A 20110-nucleotide genomic window follows, 5' to 3' on the forward strand; every position below is an offset into this window, starting at 1 on the left:
TGTTCCTTCTGCATTCGATATATTTGGTTTTCTCGCACCAGAGACGGTGGAGCTCCTCAATAGAGTCCAACGGGTCATGCATTCTAATGTCATTTCTCCTAGATCCACAAACGTAGTTTTCAAAAGAATTGGTTTTGCTATCCAGAAAGGGCTAGCGGCGCAGCTTGTTGCCCGTTTGCCTTCAATCGATATGTATTGAACTATTATGTAACCCAATATATCCATCTCATTCGACTCATTTCCCACTATTATTCCCAGAAACATATATTTATAGCTCTTGCACGGGTGTCCTGTGCTAAGTAGATGCCCGTGGGCGCGAGGCTTTCCCGGGGCGGCCGCGGTTAGGAAGGTCTCAGTCGTGCGACCCGCCTGGTGATATATTTGGCATGGCTAGTCATGTCTCTTGGCTTGCGCCAAAGGGCACATTATCACGTTTTGATTTATTAAAGTTTAGATCTTCGAAACTTAGGACATTATTATGGATAAAGTTGGAAGTTTTTCCATCCAAACATCATGTTGATCTAGATCTGGAGGTTGGAGACTTTGACATAATGGCTTAGGGTAAGAAAGACGCATCTTTGGTCCCTTTGAGACTTAAAGTCTAGATCTTGCTAGTTTAGACATTCCTAATGGATAAACTTATAAATTTTATCCATTAAGATCTTGGAAAATGATCATATATGAGCTTTGGAGCTCTTGAAATCATAAGAAAATGGATTAAGCTCGTTTAAGTTGTTTAGACCAGTCCCCACGACGTGGTCTTAGGTTGCCATGGTGTGGGTTGTGGCGAATGGGGAATCAACGACTGTATTGACATTTTGTGCCCACGGCGTGGCCAATGAAAGCCACAACATGGATGGTTGTTGTTGGCAATTTTGACCTTGACTTTGACTGTTGACATTTTGACTTGTTTGGCTTTTTGTCAAACTTGGGTAAAATTGAGTATTTTACTAGGGGCTGGACTTGGTTTGGTTTTAGGAAGCGTGGGTTTGTTGTTCTGGTGCTGAGGTAGATGTTGGGTTTCTGTTGAGCAGTGCATGTGAGTCTCTTCACTATACTCGTGGGTCGAAGGCACCATTGTCGGCCCATTAGATTATGTATGTAGGAAGCTATCAGTATTTGTGACTCTGGCTGATACGATTGTATTCTTATGTATGTGGGTGAAATAGACTCAATGGTGAAATAAAGTTGTTTATTATGTATTTGTTGTCTTTGTGACTCTTGCTAATATGCATGTATGTCATATGTATGTGAGGTGAAATAGACCTGGGGGTGAAATACACCCGTTCGGTTGAAAAACACATATTAAGTTGAAACAAATTGGGGGTGAAATAGACCCAATGGTGAAATAGACCCGTATGGTTGGAAAATATCTATTGAGTTGAAATAAACTCGGGGGTAAAATAGACCCGTACAGCTACGAGCTGATATATATGTATGATATGAAGTATTTTTGAAAACTCACAAAGCTTTGTGCTTATGATTTATGTTTAAAATGTTTCAGGTACTTCTGACTTCAAAAGTAAGGGTCCGACTTTATCGCATTACATCCCTTGAAGATTTTATTCTGCACTAAATGTTTACGAATTACTTTGATGTTTTGAGAATACTTTGACACTGATCGTCTTTTGGAACAATGAATGAATGATTTTGACTTATTTAAAGTGAATTTTTTACTTGGTATTTTTGGGACGTTACATATCAAATTTAAAAAAAAGTTATACTAACAACTTAAAAACATGATTTTTTGTTAAATTTTGATAGCACAAAATCATTGTTATTATATATATATATATATATATATATATATATATATATATATATATATATATATATATACACACAACAGGGCCCCCATGAGGGTTTGGGACGAGACTGCCTACCCCCTTCCTCGCCCCGGAAGTTAAAACGGGGGTCAAACTTGCCATTTCCCCCGCCCTGTCCCCAGTTTTTGTAACAAATATCCCCTATATGAGATCAGATCCCACGAGACTTTTTGATATCTATTCCACTAAAATTTAATTCTATTTCTAAAAGCAATTACATTAAGATTGATACATTATGTCAGGTTCTATTCCATTAAAAAGACAATACATCAAACTCAATTCAAAATGCATTCCACTCCATTACATAAGAATACAATAAATACACCACAATACTTAATTAATAATCTTAAAAACTGTGACATCCTCAATTTCACGGCCAGAAAATACCGATTTATTTATGGTTTGTTTTAAAATAAAACACGTTGTAGTAATCATCAACTTGACACTTGAACAAAAATAGACAATTGAATAGAAATTGGTGTAAAGAAAGCTAATAAAGATGGAGTATTATCTATATATACTCTTAACTTTTTCGCTCTCGATGCAAAACAAAAAAAAGGAGGTGAAGAAAAAATACCGTGGAAATGACATCTCAAAGAAAATATGTGGTTCTCAACTTTTCAAGGATTTTAAAATTAGACTAAACATGGTTGGTATGCGCTTGAAAGAAAGGAGGCATGATGATAGTAGCCAAGAAATAGGTACCTATACAATGCTTTACTTGATTATTAAATCTAAAATAGGACAAAACATCAAGGTAATTTTAAGTGTTGCACATTTGACAAAAAAAACATTATGTCTTCATAGTTTGTAGTTATAATTATTCCATGTTTATTGCTTTTATGTAAAATTGGAACAATAATCAATGAGTTTTGCAAAATGAGAGAAAATGTTGTAAAATGAAAGTTGGTGATGTTGTATGTATCATGACCATTTATAATTTAAATGGTGAATCATAATGAAATCATCATAAAAAATGTTGTTTAAGGGTAATATAGTTATTTTGTACAGTCAGTCAAATGTAAAATCAAACAATAAATTTCAGTCATAAGTTAACTTAGTCAGAACTTCTAACTCAGTCAGTTTTTAGCACATTCAACTTTGATTCAGTTAACAACTATCAAAGGATTCATAACTTGGTGAATTTAAATTTCCTGCTAAACAACGGTTAAAAAAAGTTATTTTATATGGAAAAATAGTAAATTATTTTTAAAAAACAAGACCATGTTTTTTTAACTATTTTTTAAAAATAATAAAAAATTGTTTTCAAAAACACTTTTCTTTTTTCAAAATATTATTTTAAACACGTATTACATAATTTTGTTACCCAAATATGCCAATTCCCAGAAACAAATACCGAGAGACCCTACTTTTTTGAAAGGAAAAAAAACCTCTGATACCGAAGTTTCAACCCTAATCGGAAAATCCACTTTCTTTGCTGAACTTTCAAGGAGACGCGAACAAAGGAAGACGAACTTTCAAGGAGACACGAACAAAGGAAGACGATCTCTTTCCAGAGTTTATCGCCATCATTCCATTGTTTTATTCTCATTTCATATCCAGCTTTGGCTTATAGTATAATGGCTTCCTGCCAAGAAAAAGACGAATTCCGCTTCAGGTAACCCAGTCATTTAATGTTCGATTTTAGTTATTTGTGCGTTTTTACGTAAGGTTTTGTAATAAATCTAGGGTTTGTTCGTCGAGTGCTCCTCACAGTTCTATGTTTGTAATTTAGGGTTTTAGAAGGGTGCTAGTACGTGCCATATCTACATACGCGGAACCGGTGAGAGTTGAGTGCGTCTAACAACGGTGCATTCTTCTTCTCCTACTGATTAATCAATTTGGTACTGCATTTAATCTTGATCTCCTATCGATTTCTGACGTCACTTCTCTCACATTTTGTCAACCATTTTCTGGTCGACGTTGCTGAGAAAATTCTTTAACCATTTCTAGTGCATTATCCTCCATTGTTTTGAGGCTATGGCTTCTTAGATATTGTCTACACTAACTGATTTATTGCGCCCATGCAAACTGACCCAAAGGTACTGAATATATTTTTTTGCTTTCAGTTTCACCGATTATTGAGAAGATCCTATACTGGAGGTAGGAGGCAGAGCGAGAAAGAAACCTGAAAAATGGTAAGTTATGAGTTATGGTTAGTTGGTGGTCTACTGTATATCAGAATGTACTTATTTTTCAATTTCGGTGTGTCTTCTTCTCTTTTGTCTGGTCATTATTCGGAGAATATAACTCTTTTCTGGCTTGAACTTTGTGTTCCTACAGCAGCCAGATATTAGAAAATGGTTCATGAAGCAACATGACAAAGCAGATGATAATGGCAAAGCACCAAAACCTGCAAAACCCACACTTGCGATACCTGGGAAGGTGTCAACTGCTAAAGATGCCTCACCTTCATCACCTGTGAAATCCGTAAGTATAAAAAAGAGTTGATTATAGTTATAGACATCACAAGGGTTTTGAAAATTTATAAAATGATGAGTTTGATGTTTGTGACTTGTAGGCACAAGGTGGTCAAGAAAGTTCCGGGAGGCGGAAAACCAGTAAATACTTTGCCAGTGACAAACAAAACAAAGAAGATCCTACAGAAATATCTGAAGTCACAGCAAAAAGAAAGGCAAAGAGTGATGATGTGAAGCCGTCACCTGTAAAGAAGTCACGGAAAGTGGATGATGATGATGATGATGATGACGACTTTGTAATGCCCAAAACTGAAAAAAGCTCAGTTGAAGCAACTCCTAGTAAGAAGCTTAAGAGTGGTTCAGGTAAGGGAATTCCCATTGCAAGTGTGAAAGAAGATGATGTTGTGATAAGTCCTAAATCTGCTGGAAGAGGTCGTGGTAGGGGTAGGACAGCTGGTGGAAGGGGGACAAAGTTGGAAAGTGATGAGGGCAATGCTGATGATGATGAGGATGCTAAGGAGGTTAAGTCTGCTGGCCGTGGTCGTGGTGGAAGGGGTGGTTCAGCGGCGGCAGGTGGTGGAAGAGGTGGTGGGCGTGGTGGATTCATGGCTTTCGGTGAAAGAAAAGATCCTCCCCACAAAGGAGAAAAGGTTTGTGGATCATTAGTTGAATTTCTAATTGCCAAATCCAAATGCTTACATATTATTTTAACTGACAGGAAGTTCCGGAAGGTTCTGCTGAGTGTTTATCTGGTTTGACATTTGTCATCAGTGGAACACTCGACAGTTTGGAAAGAGAAGAAGCTGAAGATTTGATTAAACGATATGGTGGTCGTGTTACTGGATCTGTTAGCAAGAAAACGGTTGACTTCTTGATGCTTTCCTGTGATTTTGATTTTGATTTTGACTATGCTTGTGTGATTTTGACATTCTTTCTTTTCTTTTTTTGTTTCTTTATGAAAGAATTATCTTTTATGCGATGAAGATATTGGCGGAAGGAAATCAGCAAAAGCAAAAGAGCTAGGGTTTGTAATCTTGATTCTTGCATTGATATCCACTTTCCTTTGATTTATTTTTCAATCTAATTTTGTGACTTTTTTTTTTTTTTAAATCTTTATGAAGTACTGGTTTTCTCACTGAGGATGGATTGTTTGACATGATTCGTGCATCAAATCGTTCAAAATCCACCAAAAAAGAAGATCCCAAGAAACAAGTGGACAAAATAGCAACACCTTCAAAAGCAAGCCCTATTAAAGGAGGAAATAAAAGTATGAAACTTTATATAAAACTTTAACAATAACCATCTATCTTTATGTGTTGACCATTTTATTTGCAACATTTTAGAGGAAGAAGTTTGTGAATCTCCACAAAAGGGTAAAGCTACCACGCATGCTAGTCCAGGTGTCGCTTCTTCCATGCGGAAAAAACCAACAGTGGGCCAGTCTTCACTACCATGGACAGAAAAGTACAAACCAAAGGTTCCAAATGATATCATTGGGAATCAGTCTCTAGTTAAGCAGCTTCATGATTGGTTGATACATTGGAATGATAATTTCCTAAATGGTGCCAGCAAGGCGAAGGGAAAGAAACAGAGCGACTCAGGGGCAAAGAAGGCAATATTGCTAAGTGGTACACCTGGCATAGGGAAGACCACGTCAGCAAAGTTGGTTAGTCAGATGCTTGGGTTCCAGACAATTGAGGTTAATGCCAGTGATAGTCGTGGAAAAGCTGATGCCAAAATTGAAAAGGGAATTGGTAGTAGCACTGCTAATTCTGTAAAAGAGCTTGTTAGTAATCAATCTTTAAGTGTTGACTTTGACCGGTCAAAGCATCCAAAGGCGGTGTTGATTATGGATGAGGTTGATGGTATGTCTGCTGGAGATAGAGGTGGTGTGGCTGATCTTATTGCCAGCATTAAAATATCTAAAATCCCTATAATTTGTATATGCAATGATCGATATAGTCAAAAACTAAAAAGCTTGGTCAACTACTGCTTACTTCTTTCCTTCCGGAAACCAACAAAACAACAAATGGCGAAAAGATTGTTACAAGTTGCAAATGCAGAAAAGATTCAAGTAAATGAGGTGGCACTTGAGGAACTAGCTGAAAGAGTTAATGGAGATATGCGTATGGCTCTGAATCAATTACAATACATGAGTCTCTCAATGTCTGTCATTAAGTTTGATGATGTGAGACAACGCCTTCTTACTAGCTCTAAAGACGAAGACATTTCTCCATTTACAGCAGTTGATAAGTATGAACCAATAACAAGTCTATGTTTTTGTTATATTTATAAAAAACAATCCATGGCTAATTATTTGGGTTTTTCTTGTTGAAGGTTGTTTGGTTACAATGGTGGAAAGCTACGGATGGATGAACGGTTTGATCTGAGCATGAGTGATATGGATTTAGTACCTCTTTTGATTCAGGAAAACTATATAAACTACAGGCCAAGTACAGCTGGCAAAGATGAGAATGGTCTCAAGAGGTTGAACTTGATCGCACGTGCTGCTGATTCAATTGCAAGTGGAGATATAATCAATGTACAAATAAGAAGATATCAAAAGTGGCAACTCTCTCAAAGTAGCTCGCTCGTGTCAGCTATAATCCCGTAAGTTAGTTTTAATATTTTCAGTTATGTGGATAATTGTTGATGATGATAATTTTTTTTTGTTTTGTTTGAAAAAGGGCTGCTTTGCTACGTGGACAAAGGGAAACACTTGAACAGGTAAAAGTTCTTTAATTGGGTGTAAATAAATCGATGTATGTCTTATTTTTTATATGTATATAGGGTGAACGAAACTTTAACAGATTTGGGGGGTGGCTTGGAAAGAACTCTACCATGGGAAAGAATTATAGGCTTCTTGAAGATGCTCATGTTCATCTTTTAGCTTCTCTACAATTCAATTTGGGCAGGTAATGTATATTTTCTTAATAAGTTAATTGAGTTTTAGTTTTCACTTTTCGCTGGAGTGTAAACAGTTTTTGATGAATGATGATTTTGGTCAACTGGTGTAGGTCGACCCTGTGTCTCGATTATCTGTCTCTTCTACTTAAGCACATGACTGATCCATTAAAGACACTGCCAAAGGTACAAGTGATTTTAAAAAAAAAAAAGTGCTATGATTTCTTTTAACTGAATGTTGTTTTGGATAAATGGCAGGATGAAGGTGTTGAAAAGGTCGTGGAGTTTATGGATGCATACTCTATTAGTCAGGAGGATTTTGAGTCACTGATGCTGATGTCCAAGTTTCAGGTAAATAAAATAACAGTTTGTGGTTTTTTTTATTCACTTGGATTATAAATTTATAATTATTATTATTATTATATGTGTAGGGGAGGCCGAATTTACTTGAGGGTGTGCAACCTGCTGTGAAAGCTGCACTGACGAAGGCGTACAATAAAGGAAGCAAGACACGGGTGATACGTACAGCAGATTTGATCACACTTCCAGGCATTAAAAAAGCTCCAAAGAAACGGGTTCAAGCAATGCTAGAGCCAGTAGATGTTGGTGATGCAACAGTGGAGAATGAGGAAAACAACTCGGATGATGTTGAGGATTTGGGTATTCTTATTGTTTTTCACATTGTTTTTGTTTATCATCTTTTAAAATGGTTTCCATTCATGAGTACGATTTTTGTGTGATTTATTAAAAAAAAAAAAAATCAGAAGGTGATGCTGAGGAGGAAAAGCCTAAAGTGGACATTGCAAGCCTCTCTTCAAAAGGTAAGATTCTCCTCCTTACAATTTCTAGAAGCAGATAAATCTGTTATTGAGTTGACTTATTTTGTATGTGTGTATGTATGTATGTAGGAATTCAAGTACAAGTGGATGCAAAAAAGGCTTCAGGCTCAAAGAAGGCCCCTGCTGCAGGAGGAGGAGGAGGCAGGGGAAGAGGGGGTGGTGCTGCTCCCAAAAGGAAAAGATGAAGGACAGGTTTGGTTTTGGTTTTGGTTTTGTGAAGTTATCTGTTTTGGGTGTTTGTGGGTGATGTGCTGTAAACAATGAAAAAAATGTCTCGAGAGTTTTCAAGATATGCGATCTTTGGTATGAGTTTGTTGTTTTGGATGATCTTGGTCTCTTTTTGCAAAGCTGAGGTTATAAGTCAATTAAAGCTCAAGTAGATGAATAATTTAAGTATATATATAATTAAAATAAAGTTATAGAAGTAAGAAAAATGATTCACCTGAGATAAACAATTCAATATGGTATTGTATGAGGACTTCTAGACATCCATTGCAATATGATGATTCATTTAATGATTATATATGCTGTTTGTAAGCAACTTTTTAATATAATGATTCATTTCATCAAAAAAACAGTTAGTTACATATTTCATCATGTATCAAATATTAGTCAAGGGAATTCATGTTTAAATAACTTATAGGATTACTCGTACGAGTGCTAGTCTCATCAGGCTAGCCCACACAATCAAAAATTTCCTCTTTATAACACAGTTTATAGGGAACTAGAGTATAGGCACCTCAAAATATACCCCAAATGTGTCTGATAGTTGGCTAACCTATGCCCACAAGGTCTAATCAACTTACATTTTTCTTCCATTCTCACCGGTTTAAATATATGAATCTACTACAAGACATCTAGTTCACTTAAACCATAACTATGATACTAACTTGACAAATTAATACAAAATACACCAATTTCTTTTTAAATCACAAACTACATGGTGTACATTCATATTAAAATCGTAGAATACAAGTACTTACAAAAAAGGATTGTATACCACAAAATTATACAAAGTTTCGAGTCAGGCTATGTCTTTATCTTTATGGGTTTCACTTGGAACTGAAAGGCAAAACAAGTAACGATTAAGGTATGCAAGCTTAGTGAGTACTCAAATAACCATATACCTATAATATCAACCACAATCAACGATAACGTTTCAATCAACATAAACATGTATAAATCACATATCCTTTCAAGGTAATTTAACAATGGTTCTTGCCACAAAACTCACTAAGTTCTGTCCCTCCAAATCGCATAAATTACCCCTTTGGTCCTCCTACTTAGCCTTTACATTTACATTCCCTTTATAAATAAAACCTCATTATTTTAGGGTTTTAAACCTCCAATTTTCACACATTTTATTACATTACATAGGTTATACCCAAAAAACCACAAATATCATTTTGACATTTTAATTCACATATGACGACTAAAAAGAGAACGGGTTTACATATCATTTCTTTCATTTCCTACAATTTTTGCATTTCTCATATGATCGGGTTACATTACATATATCATTATATTGTAACATGAGTTTAAGCTAAACCTGATAAAGACACATTATTTCTAAGATCTCATCAGTAACCAGTTTCTTAATACAAATAATTTATGGGTACAACTCCTCCCAAGTCCCAATGTAAGAAATAATCATATGATGATATTCAAATGTGTGGAAAAAATTATATATATATAAATTACCCTAAACCTCAACCCCTAATTTTCATAATAAACCTAATCATGAAACCAGGTCAAAATCTTCAAATCTTTAACCACATATGATCATTGGTCCATATCAAAATATAGTCTTTATGGACCCATATCCATTATGATGTGACTTCTGCCATTTCCATGCAACCTCCAAACTTTTTTCTAAATCAGTGTGCCGAGCTGACCAGTTGAGTTCCCGAAGTATCTTTGATGGGTCACTGTACACCTCAGCATAGTCACCAGGCCTACGTGGCAGGTAGTCCACTTTAATCGATGCCCCTGTTGCCTTCTTACATGCTTCCACAAACTCTTTAACTGATCTACCTGTCATACCATTCACAAAACAACATTGTAATTAAAAAAAAAAGATTGTACCATTTAATTATGTTATATTATAAAAAAAAAAGATTGTACCTTTTCCTGTTCCAACATTGTAAATCCCAACATGGCCAGGTTTTGCATTCTCAAGTGCTTTTACATGAGCATCAACTAAATCAGTAACATCAATGTAGTCACGTATGCAAGTTCCATCTGGGGTTTTATAGTCTGTTCCTCGAACCTTCATCACATTCACATACAAAGTTAATCTGTTTGGTTGGAATGGAATGGAATCAGATGTGGGAATGGAATGGAATGAAAGATTACCTTGAGCCCATTGGTAATTCCACGAGCTGCATCAAAACATGCACCTGATATTCTTCCATGTTCACGTAACTCTGGTCTTGGTGCTTCTCCTAATCTTCCATCTGGATCTGAACCAATCACATTGAAGTATCTGGAATTCAATAAGTTGTCAGAAACATTTTTACTAAACTATGTGTCAAATGAAAAATTGTTAATCAACCTTAAAATCATAACTGCCATGTCTGAGTTTTGATGAAAATCTTGAATGATATCTTCAGACATCTTTTTGGCTTTCCCATATGGATTAATAGGATTTTGAGGGGTTTCTTCTGTAATTGGCATCTTTTCAGGTTCCCCATATGTAGCACATGTGCTAGAATATATAAGTGTATTAACATTATGTACTGACATAGCCTCCAATACCACAAGGGTATTTGATGTAATGTTGTGATAATACCTGCATCATTACAACAAAAAAAAACAACATTTTCAAGATAATTGAAGTGGAAGAAAAGAAGAAAAGAACAGATATAATTGATAATACCTACTTTAATGGATCAAGGGTACTCTCACCCACATATGCAACTGCTGCAAAATGTATTACTGCATCAAATGCATTTTCAGAAAAGATTTTGTTTACAGCTTTTGCATCTCCCAAATCAGCATAAATAAATTGGAGTCTCCCAGGTTGTGGGAACAGGTCTTGAAGAACTTTCACAGCTCCTATGTTTCCACGAGAGAGATTGTCCTATAAAAAATTTACATTATTTATAGTCGGATTATATGTTATAAATTTATTTAAAAAAAAAAAAGAAGAGATAATTATAATATATACCACTATGGTTACACGATAAGAGTCTTTTAGGAGGCGTAATGTAGCATGGGAGCCAATATAGCCAGCACCTCCAGTTACTAAGACATGAGTAATTCCTGTTTCATGCCTAGAGAACTTGAAAACAAAATGAAAAATAAGCAGAAATGGACAAAAAACAAATAAATAAACAAATGAATGAAAAGGGTCTATTTACTTACTGGGCTAGGGCTCCTGAAAGATGGGGATTGTTTGAGCATGAAGATACATAATGCTATAAGGAATGAAGCAAAAATAATCTTTCTTACAAATCCTTTCTTCTTGTTTGGCTCTGTATGATCCATACCTGAAACCATAAAAACCAAAAACAACTTCAAATTCTGTAAGCTTTGATGTAAAAGTTTTATCAACCATCAAGTTGTGAGATTACCTCCTAAAGCGTAAGACCTGTTAGGCCTTGGCTGGGTTCTTGGCTTGTTAAAGTTTTGCATTTGTAGAAGAAGAATCCCTCTGTGAAATTAACTATTGTTGATTAAACTGTAAGACACACCTTGCTTTGATCAGTAGTAGAATTATATTGTTAAAGTTCCATGGAAGTAAGAGACAGAACAAGGAAACAGAAACAAGAGCCTTGGTAATGATTTTATCATCAGTAAGAGTTCAATTCAACTGAAAAAAAATATTACTCGAGCTTAAGAATTTGAAATACATAGCAAAAGCAGTGTATAAATCGATATCCGGGAACGAGGATCAAATTCATTAAGCTCGATCTTCAATCAAATTCAACAAAAGGTCAGCATGACCAACATGAGATCACCATACTGTACAAAAATACAATCGAATGCCAAGATCTAAGGATTAACCCCGGAGAAAATCAAAATACAAACATGCAAAATCTATAATTAACCTCAAGGGAAGAAACGAAGGAGAAAGAAATCGAGTGAAACAAAAATATTTCGTCAACGATTAGACAAAGGGTTACCTGACAAAAGCAGCATTCCAAAAACCTGCGAATGCAAAAGAAGGATCAGAGAAGATCTATGACGAGAGAGCAAAAGGGTACAATGGTGGAAAGCACTTCTTTTACATTTGTAAGGAAATTGTGATTTTACATAATCATCTGATTGTTTCCAAACTCTGAAAAGGGTAATGGTAAATAAAGTAAACAGTCCGAGATGCTTCCTGGAGAGAAGAACAAAACGTAACAAGGAAAAAGTGTAGAGAGAGATAGACGTACGATGAAAAAATGAAGAAAGAGTAGGACAGACGAATTGTGTTCTTGGACCAAGCTTCTGAATCGTCGTCTTCTCTTTCTGCCTAGGTTTTGGAATGAGGAGAGAGGAAATGGAGGAATCTCCGGTGATGGTGCCATCTGCCATGTTCTAAGTCAAAATGGAAGGAGGGAGATTGGGAGAATGTCTTCCCCAACACAAAATATCTCTTTATTTTATTTTATTATTTCTATACTATATTTTCATAAATTTCAATATAAAAACAAATGTTAATATGTTTTTTGGTATGCCATTTAATAGATTATGTATCTAAATTTTGAGAAACGTTTTAAAACTTTTGAAAAATTAATTTAGAATGTCGAACTAAATAATATTAAATTTATTTAAATAAATTATTATAACAAATAACAAAAAGCAGATGTTATTAAAATCATATTATTCAAAATTTTCAAAATAATAGTTTATTATCTTTATGATTAATATGTATGAAAACTACCTAAGACATCATGTCATGTGTTTATAGAACCAAGGTTCTTAAATTAGCTGATAGAAATATTGTAATAAAAATCTTTAAATTTGTACGAAATTATGAGTTTTGTCAAAATATTGCATAAGATTGACGTGACATTCCACCGATGGCGGAACCTGATATCTCAGGGATAACACACATGATTTTAGGGATGACATGCCGAAAAATTTACATTACGCCAGAAAATTAGGGTTGCTTCGGCCACCTCGGGAATCCTTTATGTCTGCCCCTGCATCCCATGTCAATGTGTTTTCCTTTAATTAAAAATTAAAGGTTTTAAAAGGAAGAAAATGAGGTAATCGGGTTTCGAACCGTAGCCTCCCACACAACAACCAAGCATCTTCTCGCTAAGCTAGAACGATTTTGGTGAATACGTTTTTGAACTTTTATAAATAACCCATTCCCCATTACTATTTTAATCACATTCCTTCTTTATTATACGGTAATCAAATCCTTATGCTAAAACCAATTACCGTTTACATTCTATAACACTCCTAAAAATCACAATAAATTTAAAATTTTCAAAATCAACCATTAAACAACATTGTTTACAAGAGAGTCATTGTTTCAAAAACATTATTTCAAATAAGATTTTTCCCAAGACCCAGTGGCATAAAACAGGAAGCTGTGTACGATCACGCCTTTGTCTTCCCACGATCCTCTGAAGTACCAGAAACCATAAACTAAAATTGTAAACCAAAGTTTAGTGAGTTTTCCCAAAGTACCAACACACATATACATATAACAACATATATTGGGTCCACAACTAAAAAGACTGGATTACCCCCGAGCCCACAGTATGAGTCTATCATGCCATACGGACCCTTACCTCATATATGGATTGCTCCTCAACCCACAGTATGAGTTTGGCATGCCAATCAGGGCCTCAACTCATATTTGGATTGCTCCCAGCTTTTTTAGCTATCGCACAAAGCAGTACAACCTCAACCCAACACAATATGTCGACATATGTAACAGATAAACATAACACATGATCAACAATTTCAAATAATCATACAGATTTACTAATCAACTACAAACTAGCATAATAATATCCTAACCAGGATAAATAATCTAGTAGACCGACATTGGTGCCTTCGACCCACGGGTACAGTGAGGAGACTCACCTCACAGTCTGAAAGTAATCTGAATAAATCCCTGCTCCGACAACCGACTCAACCCGACTCCCAAATATCAAAACATTTTTTATTTAAATTAATAACATTTTCCCAAAATACCCTTGGTCAAAACTGGTCAAAATCAACAAGTCAACCGAGACGAGTCAACCCAGCCGAGTCAACTCAAGGCTCGTACGTGGGGCGTACTCCGGATGTATGTGGGACATACTCGTGGTCCAAGACGTCGGGACTCAAACTGCGTACGTGCAACGTACCATTTGGTACGCCCAACGTACACACATATTTCATTCTTAATCATTTAAGAGCTTAATACCACGACTTATTATGTCCATGTAACATCCATAAATTTTCATAAAATTTAAACTTTTCAAAACAACCATTTTTCTATAGAAGTGTTTACAAAAACTGTTATTCCCAAAACATTATTTAAAAATCAGAATCTCTTTCAACATAGTTTGCAAAACATTCATATTATCAGAGTTTCCGAAAAATCATAAGTCCAAAACGTGAGGATGTGTACGGTCACACCTTCACCTTGCCACGATCCACTGAAGTACTTGAAACCATAAACCAAAACTGTAAGCACGAAGCTTAATGAGTTCTCCCAAAATACCAACACCTAAACAGATAACCTATATACATAACAACATGTAATGGGTCCACAACTAAAAGACTGGATTACCCCTTGAGCCTACAGTATGAGTCTAGATTGCTTATCAGGCCCACAACTCATATCTGGCTTGCTCTCGAGCCCATAACATAAGTATGGCTTGCACTTGGTCCCACAACTTATGTATGACTTGCTCCTTTAGTCCTTGGACTGGAATACCAATGAGTATCTCTCAGTAAGAGTCTGGCATACCACCTGATCCTCAGGTCGTATCTGGAATGCTAATGAGCCCTCAGTATGAGTCTGACATGCCCTCCTTGGCCCTCAGCTCATATCTGGAATGCTAATGAGTCCACAATATGAGTTTGGCATACCCTCCCTGGACCTCAGCTCATATCTGGAATGCTAATGAGTCCATAGTATGAGTCTGGCATGCCCTCCCTGGCCCTCAGCTCATATCTGGCATACTTCAGGGTTTGTTGGCTACAACACAAAGCAATACAACCTCAACCCAACTCACATAATATGTCGACATATAATTATTGGGTTTTGAGCATTCTAACACTCCTAAGTGTACATGCAACCCTAAATACCTTGGATCTATGTTTTCTCTATTATACATGCAAATATGAATATTCCAAGGTATTACCCTATTTAGCATACAATCTTTGATACTTGGGTAATAAAATAGATAGAATACATACCTTTATGATGTAACTTGTCTTCATGAAGCTTGAGTGCCTAGTGCCCCAAGTGTGACACCTCAAATGGTTCACACAACACCATGAACACTTGGAATAACCTTGAGAATAAGGATACTTTGGTTCTCATTAGTGAAATCGGCCTTGGCCTTTTGTATTCATACACTAGTGCCCATTTCACCAACCAAGGACATCTTTATATAGTGTGGAGATTAGGGTTAAACCCATGACCCTTCATTTCATGTTATCAATGGGTTAAACACTTCATGGAGTATCCATGAAAGCTTAGCCCAACCTAAATGAACTTGGCCCATCACACACACACACACACACACATATATATATATATATATACATATATATATATATATATATATCTAAGAGTCCATATTTAATTAGTTCCTTTTGATCACTTAAATAATTATAAATTAAATTTTGATCAATACTAATTAAATAATATGATTATATATTAATATATTATAACTTATAATATATTAATATAAATCACCGGTATCCTTTTTCCTCACCTTGTCTATCCAATTGTCCTGATGCCATGCAAACCAAATGGACCATGCCGAGTCGGGTCAAGTCTTACCAATTATAATTATGGACTTAGACATTAATCCAACAATAAAAAATAATATCATATACAGATAAACAAACAGTATCACAAGTAGTCCTACAGATCTACCAGACTAACATATCAAGACCAGCATAACCAAACTAACATGCGCATCTATTCCATATTCGACATATCAACAATATCAGGCTATCAACCAAAGGGCCGACCTTGGTACCTTTGACCCGAAAGTATAGTGAGGAAAACTCACCTCGAATGCAGAAGCTCCCCGAAGATAAATCCTTAGCTACTGTCCTACTGGCTTCCCAAGCTATCAATACCAACAACACACCCAATTAGCAATTGGGTTCCATGCTAAAATCCATAATCCATACTTAGCTACTGCCCTGCCACCTTCTTCTTCTTATTCTTCAAGAACACCACCAAAACACACAAATAAGCTCAAAATGCAATCTTCTCATTTAGGGTTAGATAGAGGGACGATTTTCAGGTGGAGGCTGATTAGGGTGAAGGTCTTGGGGCCATAAAGTTGTTTAAATAGGTTTCAAACCCTAAAACTTAGGGTTTGAAATCCCCACATGTATGCCTTGCGTAAGCAAAGTATGTGATGGGTTTGAGCCAAAAGAATATCCTATGTGCTCATGCAAACCCTAATGCTTGGATCTAGGTTTCTCTAGTTATACATGCATTCATCCAAGACTTTCAGACCCTAGATCTAATGAGTATAATTCGAAATTAATGAGACAAATTAGATCTAGATGATTACCTCTTGTTGTTTGCTTGAATCTTCTAGTCTTTGAAGCTTAGAGTTACAAATGTCACTCCTCTAATGGCTTACAAACACCAATAACAAAATAATGATCTTGGAGAGAGGTTGGAGGCTCTTGAATTCGGCTCTTGCACTCTTAGGAGTAGGGTAGCCAATTTCTGGAGTCTGTATAGTACTAATATTTTTTTTTGGTAAATAGGATTGGCGATTGGCATATGCTATCATTTTCTATTGGTATTTTGAAGGGCCACATGTGTTCCTTGTAATATAATTAACATGACATAAAATTAAAATCCCACAAAATAGGGGTAATATCACCCAAGTATGAACTATTTTCCATATTTTTCGATACTTATGTTACAAAATAACAATATGGAATATTTTACATATTTACTTTCAATACTTATGTTGTATAAGACCATTTACAACCATTTAATATTGTCTTTTACACTAAATTAACTAAATTGATATGAGTAATATTAATTTTAAATTATTTTTAATCCATTATATATATAATAAACCAAGAGGACGCTTATGTACAATGAAGTTTTGGCTTTTCGAATTCTGCCACACAACTTTGTCTTTTGTTTACTTTTTATTTCTTCCGTTTTTGTCACTTTAGAATTTAGCCACATCATTTTTGGAAGTTGGCAAGTTGGTCATTGATGTGAATCACCGCCTTTCTCCTCCAATTCCAATATCCATCACCTCATCCGAACATTCTCCATGTTCATTTTTTTGGCATGAGGTCGTCGACGAATATGAACGGTGATTAGAGGTACCGTTTGTTATCGACATCATGACATCACCTGCTCTTCGAGACTGTCCCTGTTAAGTCGAAGCAAGTCGCTTGGGGTAGTTCCATGCACCGTATGTGCGTTTTCTCCTCTCTTGACGACTTCTGGAGGCTTCGTTTGTATTCCGGTTGCCTTGGAGAGGGATACATCGATTTCTAGGGTTTCTGCAGATCTGAATCCTGTTCTCCGGTGAACTAACAGAATTGTTCCACCATCTTCTACACCGGTACGTCTTTTCTATATATACTTTATTTTCTCAATTTTGTGGCTGTGGTTTTCCGATTTTCCGGTCGTCGTCCCTTTTCGCAACAATCTGAATTCTTAAATCAACTTGGAATTGAAACACGGCAGTGGAAGTCGTTATAGGGTTTTTATTTGATCACTGTTGTAGAGGTTCTACTGTTGGATATGTATAATATAAGAAAATTGGTTGTATAATGGATTCCTCTCAGTCCTTAGAAACAACAATTTCAATGAATTTTCTGTATTTGCAGTTTTTGTTATGAATATTTATGTAGTTTGAAGCATTTTATATAATCTTCCAGTACCCTAAGGAAGCAGGATGGGCTGATGGTTGCCAGATTGTTGCTTGCACTCAATCAAGATAGTTGGCGGTGCATGTACTTATTATCAATGTCCTTTTTGGTTAATGCTCACTGTTATCATATAATGCCTTTTTAATGCATTTACTTTACCTTCGTTTTCACTAAATTTGCACTAAAACTGCGTCTAATGGCAAGTTTGAATGATTACCAGAAAGAATGGGAGTCAAACTTGGAGAGGAAGTTGGTATACTATTCAATTTGAAGATGTCACAAATTCAGTGAAAGTTTATCTAAAGCTCAATAAATGATACAATTTGTGCAATTATCCTTGGTCTAAACAAAAGAAATTACAGGTTCGCCTTGCGCAAACGTTACTTTGCTATGCTATTATTATATTTATCATTATTAAATGAAGTGAATTGTGATATCTTATTGATGCATATGGATTGTTGCAGACTGAGAAACACGACCTTCTTTAGATGAGGCGTGTAGCAGCATATATTTACAAGAAGGCTGGTAGATAGAACCATTCAATTACATTGTCTAAGAAAGACAAGCTTTACAAGGATGCCATGGAGATAGCCTCATAATCCAGTAACCGTCAGTTAGCAGAAGAATTGCTCCTTTATTTCATCGCTCAGGTACAAACCTATTAGTTGCGGTTTATGTTGAATATGATGGTATTTGTGAGGGCCAATTGGTGAACTCAGTGTGTTATAATAATATAATTGAGGTTATGCATCATTACAGGGAAAAAATTAATGTTTTTCTTCGTGTCTGTTTATTTGTTATGATCTAATCCATCCAAATTTTGCTCTTGAGTTGGCCTGGTTGAACAATATGATCGACATTACTCTCCCATATCTGCTTCAGGTAAATTTGTTATGGTGGGTAAATACCATTTACTCTCTAAGAATGATGATTGAACTCTTTATATATAAATTGTTAAATGACACTTCTGAAGTTATTACAGCTCATTATAGCTTTCTTTTAAATGACACTTCTACAACTCATTATAGCTTCCTTTTAATTTTTAGGAAATGAAGTTATTATAGGTTTCTTCCTTATATTTCTTAATTTACAATAATTACATTTTTGGTCTCTCTAGTTGTTAATTTAAAAATGAATGAATTACACTATTGATACCTCTCTTTTTTGTATTAATTAAAGTTTTGTCCCTGTAAATTTTAGTGACACATTGAATGCGCTTCTGTAGTTGAATTTTTCAGGTTGGATTGCCCCTGGACTCAAAGAAACTGTCCGATTCCCCAGATTGCGAATAAAAAAGCTTTTTATATTCTTAGATATATCCACAATGTTGTCATTTATTATCATTACATTTGTCTTTTTTTTAGCCTCTTTTTGTGCCATATGATCACAAAAATATGACGTTAGCCGGATTACATTCACAGAAAATGAGATTCATGCTTCAAACATTGAACGACCTTCATTGTGTAGGGAAAAGACTTTAGCATCAAACCATTTCAACCAAAAAAAAAGACAGTCATTTCCATTCCATATTTTTACTATTTTCTCCTCATAATGTGGCACCGGTTGCTGTATGCACAAAGTACGTTTTTTTTACTGAATAGATTGTCTTAATGAGAGTAAACGACTGCTTACCCACTTCTTTAAAACTTATGTTGGATAACAATTGATTGTTAGTTCAATAATTGTTATGCTTTAAAACAGTATGACAGCTACCAATTAAAACTGTATAGCTGTTTTTTTCGGATGAATACATTGTACAAATATAAGTAGATGACCATTTCATCATTTTGTTTAAAAAGTGTTGCTATTGTTTTGTAGATGTTTAAAAGTGATCGAATCACAAACGAGTTATGAATTTCTATTCCGAAACACGAATCGGCTCCACGCTAACAATATCCAAATACACTCCAACCCATGCGTAGCATGTGATACATTTCCAGTTATATTATATTTTTGACACCAAAAAAGAAAATTATATATATATATATATATATATATATATATAAAATCTTACTTTTATAATTTTACTATTGAAACCTTTGTATATCCTTTTTATCATACTTTTATAACGTTATTAAGACTA

The 20110-nt window shown here is 35.3% G+C and overlaps 2 protein-coding genes and 1 long non-coding RNA gene across 12 annotated transcripts; 2 read left to right on the top strand and 1 right to left on the bottom strand.

Moving 5' to 3' along the window:
• The first annotated feature begins 3176 nt into the window (after positions 1-3176).
• Positions 3177-8316, top strand: RFC1 (replication factor C1). 4 transcript variants are annotated; one of them, XM_079038631.1, is made up of 17 exons: positions 3177-3444; positions 3562-3670; positions 3896-3964; positions 4110-4256; positions 4348-4896; positions 4965-5108; positions 5209-5270; positions 5368-5513; positions 5590-6499; positions 6584-6856; positions 6934-6973; positions 7037-7161; positions 7264-7336; positions 7409-7501; positions 7582-7810; positions 7915-7971; positions 8059-8316. In XM_079038631.1, the coding sequence occupies exons 3-17, from the start codon at positions 3962-3964 to the stop codon at positions 8172-8174; spliced, it is 2967 nt and encodes a 988-aa protein (XP_078894757.1). In that variant the 5' UTR covers positions 3177-3444; positions 3562-3670; positions 3896-3961; the 3' UTR covers positions 8175-8316. The 4 variants fall into 4 exon arrangements, with proteins under 4 accessions (XP_078894757.1, XP_078894759.1, XP_078894758.1 ...); XM_079038633.1 differs by having other exon boundaries at positions 3916-3964; XM_079038632.1 differs by having other exon boundaries at positions 3562-3635.
• A 1106-nt stretch (positions 8317-9422) lies between these two features.
• On the bottom strand, positions 9423-12562 carry LOC145101437 (putative UDP-arabinose 4-epimerase 3). Of its 5 annotated transcripts, none has more exons than XM_079038639.1 (11): positions 12372-12510; positions 12222-12271; positions 12117-12141; positions 11565-11644; positions 11356-11480; positions 11159-11272; positions 10872-11071; positions 10544-10780; positions 10345-10474; positions 10114-10258; positions 9423-10023 (listed from the first exon to the last, which is right to left on the bottom strand). In XM_079038639.1, exons 4-11 carry the CDS (start codon positions 11623-11625, stop codon positions 9785-9787), a joined length of 1251 nt encoding a protein of 416 aa, XP_078894765.1. In that variant the 5' UTR covers positions 11626-11644; positions 12117-12141; positions 12222-12271; positions 12372-12510; the 3' UTR covers positions 9423-9784. The 5 variants fall into 5 exon arrangements, with proteins under 5 accessions (XP_078894765.1, XP_078894763.1, XP_078894761.1 ...); XM_079038637.1 differs by having other exon boundaries at positions 11565-11671; XM_079038635.1 differs by lacking the exon at positions 12222-12271 and having other exon boundaries at positions 12372-12562.
• Positions 12563-17375: 4813 nt separating this feature from the next.
• Positions 17376-19772, top strand: LOC145100090 (uncharacterized). 3 transcript variants are annotated; one of them, XR_013704810.1, is made up of 4 exons: positions 17376-17717; positions 18037-18111; positions 18248-18389; positions 18492-19772. It is a non-coding gene; the product is annotated as an uncharacterized LOC145100090 (long non-coding RNA). The 3 variants fall into 3 exon arrangements; XR_013704811.1 differs by lacking the exon at positions 18037-18111 and having other exon boundaries at positions 18492-18909; positions 19253-19772; XR_013704809.1 differs by lacking the exon at positions 18037-18111.
• The last annotated feature ends 338 nt before the right edge of the window (positions 19773-20110 follow it).

Source organism: Lactuca serriola, chromosome 4 (assembly GCF_051521515.1).
Source record: "Lactuca serriola cultivar US96UC23 chromosome 4, Lser_US96UC23_V15, whole genome shotgun sequence".
Classification (NCBI taxonomy): Eukaryota; Viridiplantae; Streptophyta; class Magnoliopsida; order Asterales; family Asteraceae; genus Lactuca; species Lactuca serriola.